The sequence below is a fragment of the Xenopus tropicalis genome, chromosome 4 (genome assembly GCF_000004195.4).
Source record: "Xenopus tropicalis strain Nigerian chromosome 4, UCB_Xtro_10.0, whole genome shotgun sequence".
NCBI classification, from domain to species: domain Eukaryota; kingdom Metazoa; phylum Chordata; class Amphibia; order Anura; family Pipidae; genus Xenopus; species Xenopus tropicalis.
Window position 1 is genome coordinate 86,381,156 of NC_030680.2, and position 16,678 is coordinate 86,397,833.

The 16,678-nt window shown below is 37.6% G+C and overlaps 2 protein-coding genes across 4 annotated transcripts in view; one reads left to right on the forward strand and one right to left on the reverse strand.

Moving 5' to 3' along the window:
• The first annotated feature begins 766 nt into the window (after window positions 1–766).
• psma4 (proteasome subunit alpha 4) lies at window positions 767–11,617 on the forward strand. 2 transcript variants are annotated; one of them, NM_001007997.1, is given in 10 exon segments: window positions 767–867; window positions 3,427–3,457; window positions 3,607–3,649; window positions 4,430–4,592; window positions 5,319–5,396; window positions 6,814–6,902; window positions 7,988–8,118; window positions 8,351–8,474; window positions 10,656–11,083; window positions 11,121–11,617. In NM_001007997.1, coding segments are annotated over 8 exon segments (786 nt in total). In that variant the 5' UTR covers window positions 767–867; window positions 3,427–3,454; the 3' UTR covers window positions 10,811–11,083; window positions 11,121–11,617.
• A 1,037-nt stretch (window positions 11,618–12,654) lies between these two features.
• Window positions 12,655–16,678, reverse strand: part of hook1 (hook microtubule-tethering protein 1) — a 37,865-nt gene continuing 33,841 nt past the window's right edge. The window contains exons 21-22 of one of the 2 annotated variants that reach the window (XM_012960479.3): window positions 15,983–16,051; window positions 12,655–14,809 (exon numbers count right to left, since the gene is read on the reverse strand). In XM_012960479.3, the coding sequence (XP_012815933.1) occupies window positions 14,645–14,809; window positions 15,983–16,051 (234 nt within the window). In that variant the 3' untranslated portion in view covers window positions 12,655–14,644. The remainder of the gene's footprint in view (window positions 14,810–15,982; window positions 16,052–16,678) is intronic. The other variant, XM_031899747.1, reaches the window with a different exon arrangement.

Here is a 16,678-nt window from a genome sequence, read left to right on the forward strand (position 1 = left end):
CCCCTTGAATGTGGAGGGAAGAGGCATCACAGGAGCAGAGCTCAAGCGATTTACAAGTGAAAGGAGCAGTGCGATTAGAGAGAGTGACGCCTGAAAGATCTGAGTGTAGGGAACAACTGGACCAATCAGGTCAATTCGGGAAATGTAACCTGTATTGTGGGACAGCGGGAGGTTCTATATAAATCGAGACAGTTGGGAGGCATGTTTTATTGTGCCTGGTTGTACCCACCCGCATTCAGTAGCACAGCTATTATTATTATCGTGCTCGATTTTTATGCATTTAAAAAACAATAAAACAAAAGCGCACGTTGAACTCACTAAGAGATGATATTGCGTCATGATGTTAAAGCCATTATACGCCTTCCAAATGTCTACAATTTAAACCATGTAAAACAAATCAGCACTTTCCCCGCAGAACCTTAAAGTCGCATTTTGCCCAAACAGAGCTGCAGGAGTCGCAGTTCAAGCAAAGAAGGCCTGTCAAGCAGAACGCACTGCGGGCGAACACATAAACCTTTGCTGTAATGTACATGTACCTTGGCCACAAAGCAAACACATTTATCTACAGAGTACTTCCTCACCTGTATCATGTGTACGTAAACAAAGGAACATAACATTTCCCTAAACATTATTTTTGTAGCGAACTTAAATCACCTTTCACGCGCAATGCCCACATCAAATATGGCAGTAAGTGGCCCTGCGCTTTGCGGCTAATGCGTATCCGTGTGACGTACAGAGGAACACAACTCACTGAGCATGCGCTGGCGGCCATGATTGGGGAGCTTTGCGTGCTGTGACTGCGCTATTTTGCCGGCTCGGTGAACCCTATTCCTCCGTTTTTTGTCTTTAAAACTGACAAGATAATCGGTGAGTGCACGTTATAGAGGCCTCTTTCACTCCAGTTGTTTTGGGACCCTCCGGAACTTTGTGTCGCTGATGTAGACATGAAATGAGCGATGACAGGGCACATTGCCTATGTTCCTTTACTGCGTTTACTTTCAGTTTCTTCTTCATTAGTCCTTACTTCCAAATAGGACTGGGGGACGCTGCATGAATATTGCCGAAAAGGTGCATTTTAGTTAACAAAAAGTATGGGAATGAAAGATTATTTAGAGGTAGCTGTGATTGTGTGTTTGCTGGGAAACCGTAAAAGTAGGGGTCCCCAACCAATCTTAGGGTAAAAACACATGGAGCTACTAGTAGCAGCTACTTTTTTTCACAGGTATTAAACTCCAGAAAATATCCAGCCATAGACAATACTGAGAATTGCCTCTCCTAAAACACATGTAGAGACAATTATCAGTAAATGATCAGCATTGTCTATTTTAGTAGCCATGACAAGTAGCTGCTACTAGTAGCTCTGTGTATCTTTACCCTTACTCGTGAGCCGCAGTCAAATATAAAAAGACTTGGAGAGCAACACAAGAATTATAAAAGTTCATGGAGGAGCCAAATAAGGGCTAAGATTGGCTATTAGGCAGCCTCTATGCACACCAATGGCTTACAGGGGGCTTTATTTGGTAGGAAATCTTGTTTTTATTCAACCAAAACTTGCCCCCAAGTCAGGAATTCAAAAATAACTACCTGGGGGCACTGAGAGCAACATCCAAGGGGTTGGTGAGCAACGTGTTGCCCCTGATTGAGGTTCACTGCATAAAAGGTACAGATCCTGTTACTATTTGTTATCTAAATTGGTACTGAAATACTGGAAATGAATACACATAAATAAATGAGTATGGTTCTTGCAAGATTTCTAATTAGATTTCAGATGCATATATGAATCCTCTTCAGCACAGACATCTGCTTATCTGTAAAGGAAAATAAGGGCTCTGGCACACGAGGAGATTTGTCGCCAGCGATTATTAAAAGAGCGATTTGGCGACAAGTCGCCAATGCTAAATCAATGGAAATCGCCAGCGTCAAAACATACGAGGCTACTTCAAATCGCCTGCTGTTTCAAATCGCACACAGACCCTTTTCTGAGCAACCTAAGTATACATGAGGGAGGGGTAACTGTTGAGTGTACCATGGGTAGCAGATCGCCTGGAGCTCAACTCGCATGAAATCTCTTCGTGGGTATTGTCGTGGATGACTTGTCGCCAAAGCGCCAGGGGGAAAAAATGCAGGCGACAAATCTCCTCGTGTGCCAGAGCCCTAAAGGGGTTGATCACTGCAGGGTGCCAATTTTTATGCCCCCACCCCCTCCAGTGATTGCTTACTTCTGACTTTGGGGCTGCACTCCTCTTTCCTTAAAAACGCACTAGGCTGGACTATTCTGTTCTATTGGTTTGTTATGCTCAACACATTTACATTATAAAACCTGTCCAAATCCTGACTCTCCAAAGCAAACTTGCTCATTTGAATGAGGAAGGTACTTGCAAACAAGATGAGTGGGCAGTTCAAAAAAATTCCAGTGTTAGGCAAAATAAGTAAAAAATAAGTAAATCTGCATGTAATTTAAATTCTTATCCTAATGTAGTATAGTTTACTATAGTTTTTGCTCTACAAAACATTTCCATTAATGATATGCCACTTAGGGGCCCATTTACCAATGTACGATTGGTTATGAATAGGAAAAATTTGTATTTTTTCTAACTTTTAGAACTGTGTGTATTTTCCGCGACTTTTTCGTATTTTTCGATAATATGTTTGACAAAATCGTATTGTTGCACCGAGTACGAAAGTTTCGGATTTATTCACGTTTCCGTATCGTGACTTTCCTTGGGCCAGGTTGGAGCTGCAGAGTGCCATTGAGTCCTATGGGAGGCTTCCAAAATCATGCACTGAAGGTTCAGAAGTCAGAAAGGTTTTCGCGCCATTTACTATCGTTCGGATATGAAAATTTCGTGACTATCAGATAGTACCGCAATATTTTCGTACAAACACAACACGACTTTTGGCAAAGTTAATGCAGAAATTTTTTTATTTAATGCGAATTTTCGCAAATCGTACTCTTAATTCGGACTTGAATCGGCCCCCTTTGTGTCTGTTGACCTTTAATAATGCCATCAGCATATTTACACGTAAAGTTTACATGGGATTATATTTCTGTACATACATAAGAGTACCATATGTAATGTACTTGGATACCTTATCCAATAATCCGCTATCCAGAAAAGCTCCAAATTACAAAATGGACATCTGTCATAGACTCCATTTTAATCAAATAATTCTTTTAAAAATGATTTTCTTAGTAAAAATATATCTGTGCATTGTTCTTGATCCCAACTAAGATATTATTAATCCGTATTTGAGCCAAAAATGTCCTGCTGTGTTTATTCAATATTTAAATGATTTTTTTAGTAGTCCTGGGCATTCTTGATAACAGGTGCCAAAGCTGTATGTACTTATGACTTCCTTACTATTATATAATAATTATTATTATTATTTTCCTAGTAATCTGGTGTCATTTTGTATGTCTTGCAGAGTATCAAACAAGTGAATATCATACAACATGGTAAGTCTTTTTTTTTTTTTTCCTGTTTTATACAATGTGTATACTTGTATAAATGCAGTTAATCTGAATGGGATTAATTCATGGTTTGTACTCTCTGTGTAACATGCAAAAGTCCTGAGTTATATTTTATATATTTTTTTTTTTTTTAGTCTCGAAGATATGATTCCAGAACTACTATTTTCTCCCCAGAGGGTAAGAGATAAAGCTATAGGGTTAAGATTAAACTGAATGTGACCGTGGTGTGGCAATTGATTTACCTATGTTTTGTGCTGGTAGTTTGTTTTTTTGCAATATAGCTTGCCCTAAATATATATTGTTAGATTAAAGGAACAGTAACACCAAAAAATGAAAGTGTATAAAAATAATTAATATATTATGTACTAATGCCCTGCACTGGTAAAAGTTGTGTGTTTGCTTCATAAACACTACTGCAGTTTATATAAATACCCTGCTGTGTAGCCATGGGGGCAGCCATTTAAATTGAAAAAAGGAGAAAAGGCACAGGTTACTAAGCAGATAACAGATAAGTAGCATAGATTCCCATTGTATTCTTCACAGTTATCTGTTATCTGTTATGTAACCTGTGCCTTTTCTCCTTTTTTCAATTTAAATGGCTGCCCCCATGGCTACACAACAGCTATTTCTATTAACAATAGTAGTCTTTCTGAAGCAAACACACAATTTTTACCAGTGCAGGGCAACAGTACATTAAATTTTAATTATTTTAAAAAATTTTTATTTTTTAGTGTTACTGTTCCTTTAAGTAGGCAAACTGTTGGTCATCACTAGGTTTAGTTAAGGTGACATATTCCTATGACACATACCACAAATGTTAGTTTGTCCTTTACCCTATTCTATTTTTTGCTTTGGATAGCCGACCCAGTGGCCCAGTCCGACCCTGCATTCATATTAAAGTTTGAAATGTGAATCATTGAAGTTATATTTAAAATGCTAAATGTTTTCATCTCTCAGGTCGTTTGTACCAGGTAGAATATGCCATGGAGGCTATTGGCCATGCCGGCACATGTTTGGGGATTTTGGCCAATGATGGTGTTTTGCTAGCTGCAGAAAGACGCAATATACACAAACTTCTGGATGAAGTGTTTTTCTCTGAGAAAATATATAAACTAAATGAGTAAGTAGGTATTAATATTTTCAGCACAAGATCAAGTCTTTGCCTGTAGAATGCCTTTCATTTGTATTGTGATGTAATTTTATTTCTTATGGACCTATAGTTATCTGGTTACTTGTGTTGTATCCATACATTATATACATACACAAATAACAAAGCTTTACTGTTCAAACCATAGAATACAATCATAACTTTCTGTTAGTCTTTGTAATGTACCTTTAGTTTGAACATGAAAATGAAATTAAACAGATCCACATCAATATTAAATAGAGGTAAGATGTGTATGTGCATATATTATGTATTTTAGGAGGATGTTATCATCCATACTTGCAACACATCATTAGAATAAACAGTCAGTCTATTTAAAATCCTAGAGATACTACTGTCTAGATATATATAATTACTGCCCTGGTGTGACAGCCCTCTGGCACATTGAAATCATGGCATTTGTTTTTTGGGTAGGTGCAAATCTTTGGGCACAGAAGTCTTATTAGTAAATTGCACCCTGAATGGTTGTGAATTTATCTGAAATTACTGTTTAAACTACTGTAGAATTTTGAGAGCCACAACATACACTTGGGACATTTTGACTGCATTGAGCCTTCAGAAATATTCTTCTGATTGGTTTTGGTAATCTCTCTTATCCTGACTCAAATTAATGCTCTTATAATATCGAGATTTGAACAAATTGAATAAAATTTTTATTATACTTTTTATTTCATTTTTTAGTGATATGGCATGCAGTGTGGCAGGAATAACGTCAGATGCCAATGTTCTAACAAATGAACTGCGGTTAATTGCTCAAAGGTAAGAAAATATTACTTATAAATCCAGTCCATTCTGTCATGATGTCATCAGCTTACTTTTGGCATCATTTTAACTGAAAGCTTTTCAGGAAACAGGTCAATGTCTTCTGTATTGTTTTATTTCACCTGCAGTCCACTTAGGTATTTTGTTCCCTGTTTTATAAGCCTGTTTTATTCAGCAAAATTTAAATCATTCTTACTCTGTATATACAGATCTGTTTATGACCACTGTTACTGCACTTTCAGTTTTAGAAAGTCTGGTATGCCTTTGTTGAGGCAAGCAGTATATTGGCTCCCCCTTGCGCATGTCTGCAAACATACTTAGAAGGGATCAGGAACAGGACATTAAATAACAACTACTGCTCATAGGAAACAACTTTATTTTAAACCATATGGCAATGTGTTACTGTATTTCCCTGTACAGCTAGAAGGTCTTCACTGCTTAAAGAGATCCCACTTATATTTTCGGGTCCTCCAGAGTAGAGCTCCTCCTTTAATTGAAGATTGTACACTTGCAGTTTTTTGCCTTTGGCACAGGATCCTTAATGTACGGTTACCCAGTGCAAATTGCTTTGTGGGGTACTGAAGTCTAAATAAAATTGCCTTTGTTTCCTATGACCTTTAATTTCTGTTTAAAGGAGAAGGAAAAAATAACTGGAGGGGTGCCAACATGTTAGGTACCCCCTGTGATTGTTATGGCTTACCTTATACCCCAGGCCAGGGTAGCTGCTAATGAGTGATCCTCTTCCATGTCTTCTTTCTTCGAGATCCCGGGGGGTGACGCATGGGCAGTGCAGTGAAAAAGCTGGATTTTTTTTGTTAAAGTTTGGCTTTTCACTCTACTGCGCATGTGCAAGTGGTGTGAAGACAGAAGAAGGAAGAGGATCATTCTCTTGCAGTTACCCCGGGCTGGTGCTCCTGTTAGGAGAAAACCGCACCAGCCCAGGGTATAAGTTAAGCGATTACAATCACTTGGGGGTGCTTAACATTTTGGCAACCCCCCCCAGTGATTATACCTGTCCTCCATTAATAAAGCAATTAATACCAGTTATGGGGAATACAGGTATGGGACCGACCCAAGGGTGTGCCTGTAATTTGGATCTTTGTTCCTTAAGTCTAGTAAAAATAATTTTAACATTAAATAAACCCAATATTATTGTTTTGCCTCCAGTAAGGACTAAATAAATCTTACTTAGGATCAAGTGCAGACTACTGTTTTATTATTAGAAAGAAATTTTTTTTTTAAAACATTTTAATTAAAATAGAGGCTATGGGAGATGGCATTCCCATAATTCAGAACTTTCTGGATAAGAGATCCCATACCTGTACAAATGTACACTTTTTATGCAATAACTTTAAAATGATCTAAATTTCAGAGGCACACAATTAATACTTATGATGTGTTTGTTATTTTCTAGGTATTTACTACAGTATCAGGAGCCAATCCCCTGTGAACAGCTGGTCACAGCACTGTGTGATATTAAACAAGCTTATACGCAATTTGGAGGTAATCAGTGTGTTCACTTGTAATCTTTTTTTTTGATGAATAAATAGCAAGACAATTGCTATACTGTTGCATTCTTAAACACATCTCATTGTTCCATCTTGATTATAAATGTGAAGACTGTGAGCTGTTTATGAAAGTGCCACTATTTAGAAGCTGTTCTAGTTCACTAATTTATCAAATAGTTGTGGCACAGTTGTCTTACTGACTGGATGGGATTTGTCATCAAGAATCATAGCAATATACTGAGATCTGAATGTTTCATTCATGTTTAAACAATAATATCCTTGCTGGGAGGATTTGCCATTTTGTTAAACAGTGTGATAAATCTTGAAAGGAAGAAAACTTAAAAAGTTTTTTTTTTTTTGAGCGACTCATATTATAGCAGTAGGTCTGTATAATACAGGAGCATTAGGCAGCCTATGTTCATATATATTTTTTGACTGCTGCCGTGTGGTTCCTTCTTCTGACATCAGATCATTGGTTATGTTTGCACACCAAACGCCTGCACAGATGGTTTATTTATGGTATATAAACGTCGAAGTGCGGCTTAAGCAAACATAAAACTTTTAGCAGGACAGTCTAATAGCAATTTATATTTAAATGCATACAAAATTTTTTGCGTGGTAACTGCCATAAGTTCTGATGGTGCTGCATTGGTAACCTCATGGGTAGTGCAGGAGAATCCTGCTTACTGACAGCATGTGGCACAAAGTACAGCTGCATCTATGGAATCCAATGACTGTCACATTGAAACATTTTAGCAAACCTCCTTCAATGCAAATATCTGTAAAACTGAGAGGTGCACAGCACATTTAAGGTGCCATATAGACCTAACGATGATGATAGAGATGCCAAGGTATAATTAAACATCACTGTTTTGAAAAGGGGTTTCAGGATGTTTCTCTCTGGTAAAACAAGACAAAATATTTATATCTAAGAGCAGCCAAAATTGTGAGGCTTTCCTTTGTAAGTGCAAGGCTTGCCATCTTCTGTTTACTTAGTAATTCATTGAAGCAGTTTGACCAGAGGTGGATAAATCTGTGTGCCAACAGCTATGCTTAATTCAGTAATTCTTTTTTTAACAGGAAAACGCCCATTTGGTGTATCACTTCTTTACATTGGTTGGGACAAGCACTATGGCTTTCAGCTTTACCAGAGTGACCCAAGTGGAAATTATGGAGGCTGGAAAGCTACATGTATTGGAAATAACAGTGCGGTATGTACATATTATTTCCATAGGTAATGGACTGCTGTGCATTTTTATGAAATAACAGGCACAATATTATTGAAGTGCTATTTAAAAAAAAAACGTTACCATATCTTTAAGATTTGACTAGATTTACAATTTTCCATGCTGCGGATGTTTGTGAGGAAGTGACCATGTGTTTTTTATTTTTTGTCTCAAAATCTACCATTTTATTAAACATTCTTAAAATGCTTCCCTGTAGGCAGCTGTCTCCATGTTAAAACAAGACTACAAGGAAGGAGACATGACTTTGAAATCCGCTCTTGCTTTAGCTGTTAAAGTCCTCAACAAGACCATGGATGTTAGCAAGTTGTCTGCAGAAAAAGGTATTTTCCTTTCTCCTATTTGTATTGAATATTATTACTGCCATTTTAGGTGAATCTTATATGCTCAATTGTAGTTATTTGATTTATAATTTTGATATTTATAATGTAGCATAGTTACAGCTCTGTGCTGATGCAAAATATGGATACCTTTCATGCCAGTCTGTAGCACAGTGAGGTACTGCTCATTTAAATGCACACACCAGATTCTCCTGCCAGTAATGGAATAAATAGACTTCCACACCAGTATCGAAGTGCAGTTACCCAGATTCTATACCCGCATTTTGTCAAGGAGAACTGTGAATAAGACTGTGAGTAATCAGAATGTTTTACCTCTAGTACTATATATTTTATATTTATATGTAAGTCCAGCAAATTAGGTTCCAATACTCAACATTCAGCTGTCATTTCAAGAAAGTACATTTACTTCCTGCTAAATCCTAAATAATGTGGTTGTGAAGAAGTTCTAAAAATATTAGTAGCACTGCTCTAGGTCAGTTGGATTAAAAATTACCCTTATGTTATACAGCCCTGCTGTGTGTTAATGCGCCCACCAGCAACAGAGTGTGAATTGGGTGAGATGACTTCCATTTTAGTGGCCACCCAGAGGTTTGGCGGAAGGAAAATCATTTTTAAATGCGCTGTATACTCCCCTTTTAGTGCAGAGAATAGAGCTTGTGCTTAACATGTTTGTTGTCTCTTATTTTAATTAAGAAATGTCTGCTCTACGTCATACTTAAAGTTAATTTTAAGGTGAACAAGCCCTTTTAAATAATTCCACTGAGTAGCCCTCAATATAAACAAATCCTTCCCAGCTGCAGCCTTTGTTAGGCCTTCAGATAAGGAGCTGCTTATTATGCAGATGTTCTCTGTGAACTGCTGGTTTGTTTTGTCCTTGCTTGTAAAATCAGGAAGAATGTGACTTTTCCCTGCTTACTCTTTGCCAGTGTTGAAATTATGTTCTTTGAACTGTTATTGAAATAGTGGGAATAATTTCCTTATTGAGGAGTTAAGGAAATGTTACAATGAGATCCATAAGGTAATGAATGATGCCTTTGCTGTGCCGCAGGGAAAGTATATTTGAGAATGTTTTGCTGATGGTGCATCACTATGCTTTGCATATCTTCTAGATCACAATCTTTATTATCCTCCAACAGCAATTAATGTTATACCATGAGCAAGGCACCTGCTCAAACCATCTATTTCCTGTACACTCAGTGGAGCACATGAAAAAGCTTCTTTTCTCCCATACAGACAGATCGGATTCCAAGGTCTTTTCTACCAGTACTGTTGTATATGGTCTGGGTTTTTCTTCAAGTGAAAGCATTAATCCTTATTGTTCCTGTGACCCAAAGGGGACAATCCTGTACAAAATTCATACTTTTCTCATCTTCAATTCCACAGATTAGTCATTTTATTCATTTACACATATACTTTGGTAGAAATACTTTCATTTTTTATTCTAAATGGAATAACTCTTCTTTACATTATCTGTAATGCTGATTTTGTGTAGGGCTTTAAGGTCTCCATACACCATAAGATCAGCTCACTTGGCGATGTCGCCAAGCGAGTGGATCTTCTCCCGATATCCCCCACCTACGGGTAGGATATATCGGGAGAATCCAGGCTAATTTGATCGAATAATAATGACGGGTATAGGCAAAGACAGTCCGGGGACCGCATCAACGAGCTGATGTGGTCCCCGATCCGACTAGATTTTTAAACCTGCCCGATCGAGATCTGCCTGATTTCGGATATCGGTCGGGCAGGCCCATCGGTAGTGCCCATACATGGGCCGATTAGCTGCCGAATCGGTCTAAGGGACTGATAACGGCAGCTAGAATCGGCCCGTGTATGGGGACCTTTACTCAGTTCAGGATGCAGATGGATACCAGAACTTTTTGCAAGATTTATATTCAAGCATATCAAATTCAAAAGCCTTATGCCATGTGATCTTTAAAGCACAGGGTAACTAAATTTCAGCAGTTTTGTCACTTCTGCTCAAAATGTCATTTAGGTTCGATATTCCCTTAAATAAAAAAAAGTATGTGTTTGGTGCATCTTTCACTTCAATTTGCTGAATACTGTTTTTGGTTCTAGTGTAACTAAAATTGCCTAAAACATGTCTATTCAGTGTGTTCAGTGGAAATCATACTCACATTTTTTGCTTTCTTCCTTTTAAAGTTGAGATTGCTACATTAACACGGGAAAATGGAAAGACCAAAATAAGGGTTCTGAAACAGAAAGAAGTAGAAGAGCTGATAAAGCTCCATGAAGAGGAAGAAGCAAAGATTGAACGGGAAAAGAAAGAAAAAGAGCAGAAAGAAAAAGATAAATGAGGAACCACTCTCATAAAATAATAAAAGCCAGTTCATTTTCATGTATATTTTTTCCTTCTGAGAATGTAATTGAATTACTCAGACTTGCTTGGTTCTTTTTGTTTAAAGCCATGAAATAAATCAAACTCTTTCTTATGCTTCCTTATTTAATGAAGGGCAACAACATTTTTCCTGGTACCCGAAAGTGACGTCACGCATGAGCTTGGGAGGATGTCAGAGTGTTTACTGCACATGCACTAGGGATGCACGGAATCCAGGATTCAGCAAAGACTCAGCCTTTTTGACAGGTTCAAATTTGGTGCAATCCAAGTGTCTGGCCAAACCAATTCAGAATCCTAGTAAAAGTAAAAAAAATTGTAAGCGTGTGCTTCTATTTAACCCTTCCATAGCCTCATTTTCATATGCAAATTAGGAAACAGATTTGGTTCGGTTCCCTGTTGCACTGCCAGGCATGCCAGGGCTCTCCAGTACAAATTCAAATGCTTTAATGCCGGTAATAATGTTAGAGAGGACTGGCCACATATTTTTAGAAACTGGCCAGCCATATAGTGGCTAAAGTGGGCTGACCTAATCTTTGGTTCTTGGCCAACCAACATCACAAAAGCAGTAAAATGGCAGGGTTTCTAGACTGTATATGAGGACCAATGCAGTTGTAAAGATTTTTAGGGCTCGTACGTTTGCAAGTGCACCTCTGGTCCCCACAATTCTCCTGCAGTTAGTTGTGTGTAAAGGCTTGATAAAAATATGGCCTGAAACTTTGCTGTATGCCCCTAAAAATATTTGCAATAAAAGTATTTTAATCAGAAATACAAGAGGTGCTGTTCCGGATTGTTTGTGCCTGTAAAGGTTCTTATGTCAAAATGCTCCCCTTGCACTTCCTTATAGTTGCATTCGGTGTTACTCAGTCCTTCCTACCTCCCATTCCGAATCAAGAACTGCTGCACTTAATGACGCGGGAGGGACGCAAGAGCTACCTTCAGTTACTGACCAGGCTGTAGCACACTTGCTCCTAAAGTATCAGGCAGAGATGCCACTTCCATGCCAAACAATGGTATTGAAGCCAGAAGGGCTTTACTGCAACTGTGTTCAATTTGTGATGAAATGCACTCACAGTTGTGTAATTTAGAGGAATGGTATGCATTAAGCTGGCCATACACGCACTGATGATATAGTACGATAATCGGTGTGTGTATGACGACTCGGCAAGGCGACCATTATCGCAGAAGGCTGTGGATATTGGTCGATTCGCTGATCGGGAGGGTTAAAAGATTTTGATCAGCGCCTGAGCAAAATCTGGGCTGAACCAGCAGGAGGAGGTAGAAATGCTATTATTTCTACCTCCATATCTGATGATTCAGCCCTGAACGTCTGTAGAGGGTGGGAACAATCTTTTGTGCGAGATCAAAAATCAACCACGTGTGTGGCCACCTTTAGTGGTAGTCCGTGCAATTCCAACAAGCACAGTGCCCCACACTGATGCTAGAATTTTGGTAAAATACTAAAGGTGGTACCTTTATTGGCTAGGTAAGATAACCATAGCAAGCTTTCAGAACATTTTTCTTCCTTTTTCAAGCTGATTTATTGGCTATGTAAGATAACCATGGCAAGCTTTTCAAGATTACCAATCAGCTTGAAATCAGTAATCAGCTTGAAAAAGGAAGAAAAATGTTCTGAAAGCTTGCTATGGTTAGAGTCAATAAAGGTATCACCTTTATAACACCTGGTTATTTTTTTTTATTTTATTTTAAAAGGGTTGCCCTGTACAGTTTACTTATAAACTAATGTCCCCCCCACCCCCCAACAGGAAATGCTCCTAAAGTAAAAGACCACAAAATGGCAAGCAGTGACTGAGCAGTAAGATTTTATTTCCCATGTAGCACTAATATAAAGCATTGGTCAGACTGTGTGTATCAGTCACATAAGGTAAAGTAACACTTTAATAAACTGTACTATGGTTTCAGAACAGAAATCATAATATTTGCAAACGGGTATTTCAGTTTAGGTTGCTGAACAATTAAAGCAGCAGGTATGTGCAAAATGTATACTCATGTTCTTGTGTACATATTGACACACGTACATTCCACATAACAATAAAATCAACAGTATCCACAGTGAGTGAAGGTATTTAGAAAGACATAGCTCATTACAAGGAAACATCAGGCTGGGCCACCAGTGTGCTTTCTGTTCCTCTTTTATGTAAGGCTTGTATACACACAAACATTTATATCAGATTGCTGTGTAAACCCATATATCATTAGTAAATCTAGATAGTACCAAGATTATGTATTAATCACATGTATCTGTGCCCTGGTGGAGCTTGCAGTCTAAAGTCTCTATTCAATATCACACACACACACAAGGGTCAATTTCATCAGACACAAATTAATATTCCTGTTCTGTTTTCAAAGTGTATAAGGAAATCCATGCACACACAGGGAGAAGAAACTTTTATTTAAGTGCAGGCAAATAAAAAAAAAAAATGCGTGCATGCCACCATTTTTTTGCAGTTTGCCCATGCCAACACTTGGGGCCCATTTATTAAAGTTCATATTTTTTTCTTTTTCACAAATTGTGGTTTTTAGCACTAAAAATGTGTGGATTATACTAATTACATGAAAAAACAGTGAATTATTTAACTGAAAAAAAAGACAAAAAAATATGACATCTAAAAGCTGCCAGATACAGCAAGTAAGGGGTCCCATTCATAGAACCCTTGCACCAGTGGTATTTGTAAATGAGGCCGCAAACTACTAACAGTGCCCAGATCACCACTCGGAATCGCAGCAGTTAACGAATGTGAGGGCTATCAGTAAGGCTGCCCCATTAAGAACCAGGACACATGTCCATCTCAGTTTAGATCAATAACACCATGGCTTCTTTTTCCCTTTACTTTTTATAAACAACCTGGTTGCTGACTGGAGTATTAGTATTAAACTTTTTTAAGATATAGAAACACAGGCTTAATGAGTGCATGCACAATGGGGTTTTGCACCCCAACCCATATACATATGTAAAAACATAAGGACTCAGGTTTACACTGCATGTTTCAAAGTGAATTCCACACCCTATATCCGGCACCAAATGTACAACAAAGATTTTCCTCCACTGAACTTTGTAAAGAAAGATAAATATCTAAAACATCTAAAAAAAATAGATAAATGCCTATAACAGAAACATTCTTTATTAGTGAAGGTGTAGCAAGGACCACTCCCCTAGCCTGGGGGGTGTGGAAGGGGAAATAACATGAACACTGAGCGAGTCACATGCTAGAAAGCATGTTTTAGAAAGAAAATCTTTTTTTTGTAATAAAGGATGAGGGGTTATTGCATTTGGAAGAAGTTACTGTATACCTTTAATGCACAGTATTTCAATAGGCTGAATAAATGACATTGGGGGGTCCAAATGCATCATCCCCTTTGTCTTCTAACACTATGTAATGTAAATACATTGGTTTTAAGCAAAATACAGGCTTTATAACAATTTGATGAACAAAAAGCTTATTTTGTAGCTTCATAAACAAAAAAAAGAATACATACAAAATATTTGTAAGATCAAAAAATAGCTCACATCAGCTAATTTCTTCACACATCAACATATTAATATACTTTAGCAATTGAAAGTACTGTTCAATAACACACTCCCTCCTGTTACTTTGTCAGTAGATTCTTAAAAATAGTGTATTTCATCACATGACAAAAATAGAAAAAAACAAGTAAGTTCCCAGAATGTGAAAATACCTAGCTGATGTCCTGCATCACCTTTATTGCCTGGTAAGAAAGCGAAGCTAGAAATACTAGTAAGTGCACTTTGGTGTATACATATGTATTCCTTCCTTTAGTTAGATGCAGTAGGGTGTACAGTCACAGCTACAGTTCTCCTGGCATTGGTTACATGGCGTTGCTGGGCAAGGAAAGACCTGCTAGATGTAGTCGCCTCAGATCCCATTCCTCCTCTTCCTGATAGCCTTGACTCCATCGCCAGTTTCTGGTGTGCTAAACTCTAAAAATAGAAACAAAGAATTTCAATGGCTATGTCTTGGACTGTGATCACGTATCTGGAATGCTCTGGACTGGAGGTTTTTACAGATAAAATCATCATTCCTTAAGTCTGATAAAAAAATAAATAAAAACATTTAAAGGGGGACTCCATCTGAACACAACTTTAGCTTTCTGAAAAGTAATCATAATTTCAAGCAACTTTGAAATATATATCAGTTAAAAAATATGCAGCCTTTTCATAATTTTTAAAAAGGAACAGTTCAGTGTAAAAATGAAACTGGGTAAAATGGATAGACTGCGCAAAATAAAAAATATTTGTAATATAGTTAGGCAAAAATGTCATCTATGAATGTTGGAGTGGTCTAACATAATAGCCAAAACACTACTTCCTCCTTTACAGCTCTCTAACCTCTTAGTTAGACAGTAACCAATCAGTGACTTGAGGGGTGTCATATGGGACATAACTGTTTAGTTAGTTTGCTTTTGAATCTGACCTGCATGCTCACAAACTAACTAAACAGTTATGTCCCACGTGCCCCCCCTAAAGTCAATGACTAAGAGGTTATAGAGCTGAAAGCAGGAAGTAGTGTTCTGGCCAATATGTTAGACATTTGCTCACTCCAGCCTTTATAGGTTAAATTTTTGCCTCTCTAACTACATTTGAAATATTTTTTTATTTTGTGCAGTCTAATATAGTTAGTTGGGCAAAAATGTAATCTATAAAGGTTAAAGTGAGCAGATACTTCCTGCTTTCAGCTCTTTAACCTCTAAGTTAGTCAGCGACTAAATATACATTAAGGTAAATCAGTCAATAAACAAGATTAGCGCAGAGCCATGCTACTGGATTGTATGCAATTAGGATATACTGTATGTGGGAAGGAACAATGCATAGATCAGTCCAATGGTCTAATCACTAAGAGGACCCAACACACATTGATGTTTTGAATACATACAGTATGAAAGATGGCTTTGGGTTACACCACTGTCAACCAATTTGGTCTGAAACAACCTATTACCAACCCCACACATACCTATATATATCAAACACTGGCAGCTTTTAAAATGACTGTGTGTCTGATCCAATTTCATAATGTGATGATATCCCATAATCTGACACTGTGTGGACTGGGCTAGAGGCAACCATCAATCACAAAGAAAATAACATTTAGATTACCTTATTATACCATGCGGTAACTATTAGTTTTTCCTCGTACTCTCTCAGTTTTGCTTGTTGGCATTCACTCTAAACAGAAGGACAACATGCATTGTGTGAAATCCATTTTAAAAGAAAACACCCTCAGGGGGGGCATTTATTAACACTGACATTATCATAGTTTTATAGTTGTTTTTTTTTAACCATAACTTTAACTCATTTATCAAAAGATCTGAATTGAAAATGCATGAATGGAAATAACTAGAAAACCGTGACTTTTTCGTATTGTTGCACATAAACTGCAGTTTTTTTGTATTGTCGTACAAAAGCCAGCATAAAAAACTCAAAAACCTCTAAAACCACGAGGTAAAGAAAGTTCTTCCAGTTATAAAAGAGACATCTGCCACTGATTTTTAGATGATCTCAACAGGTCTTAGATGGTGTACTTTTGCATTCAGATGTGTTGCAGTTTTATCACATAATAAATCACAAACAAATTGTGTTTTTTTTCCATGACAAACAAGAGGAAAAAAGTGAAAATACTAGCACAAAACCATATAAAAACATTGAATATCAGTAAGCCCTCCTTGAATCTGAGCAAAATGTAGAGAGCAACCAGAAAAGCCTGGTGCAAGCCTCACACTTAGATCTTTATAAAAGGTAGCCAGGAGTATTCTGAATCACAGATTGGATAGCCTTCAGATGAACATGTGCACT

Excerpts from the sequence above, each read along its gene's own strand:
- psma4 (XM_018093016.2), top strand. Across the intron at positions 8,119-8,350 it reads GTATTGGAAATAACAGTGCG|GCAGCTGTCTCCATGTTAAA; the intron begins GTATGTACATAT and ends GCTTCCCTGTAG. Across the intron at positions 8,475-10,655 it reads CAAGTTGTCTGCAGAAAAAG|TTGAGATTGCTACATTAACA; the intron begins GTATTTTCCTTT and ends TTCCTTTTAAAG.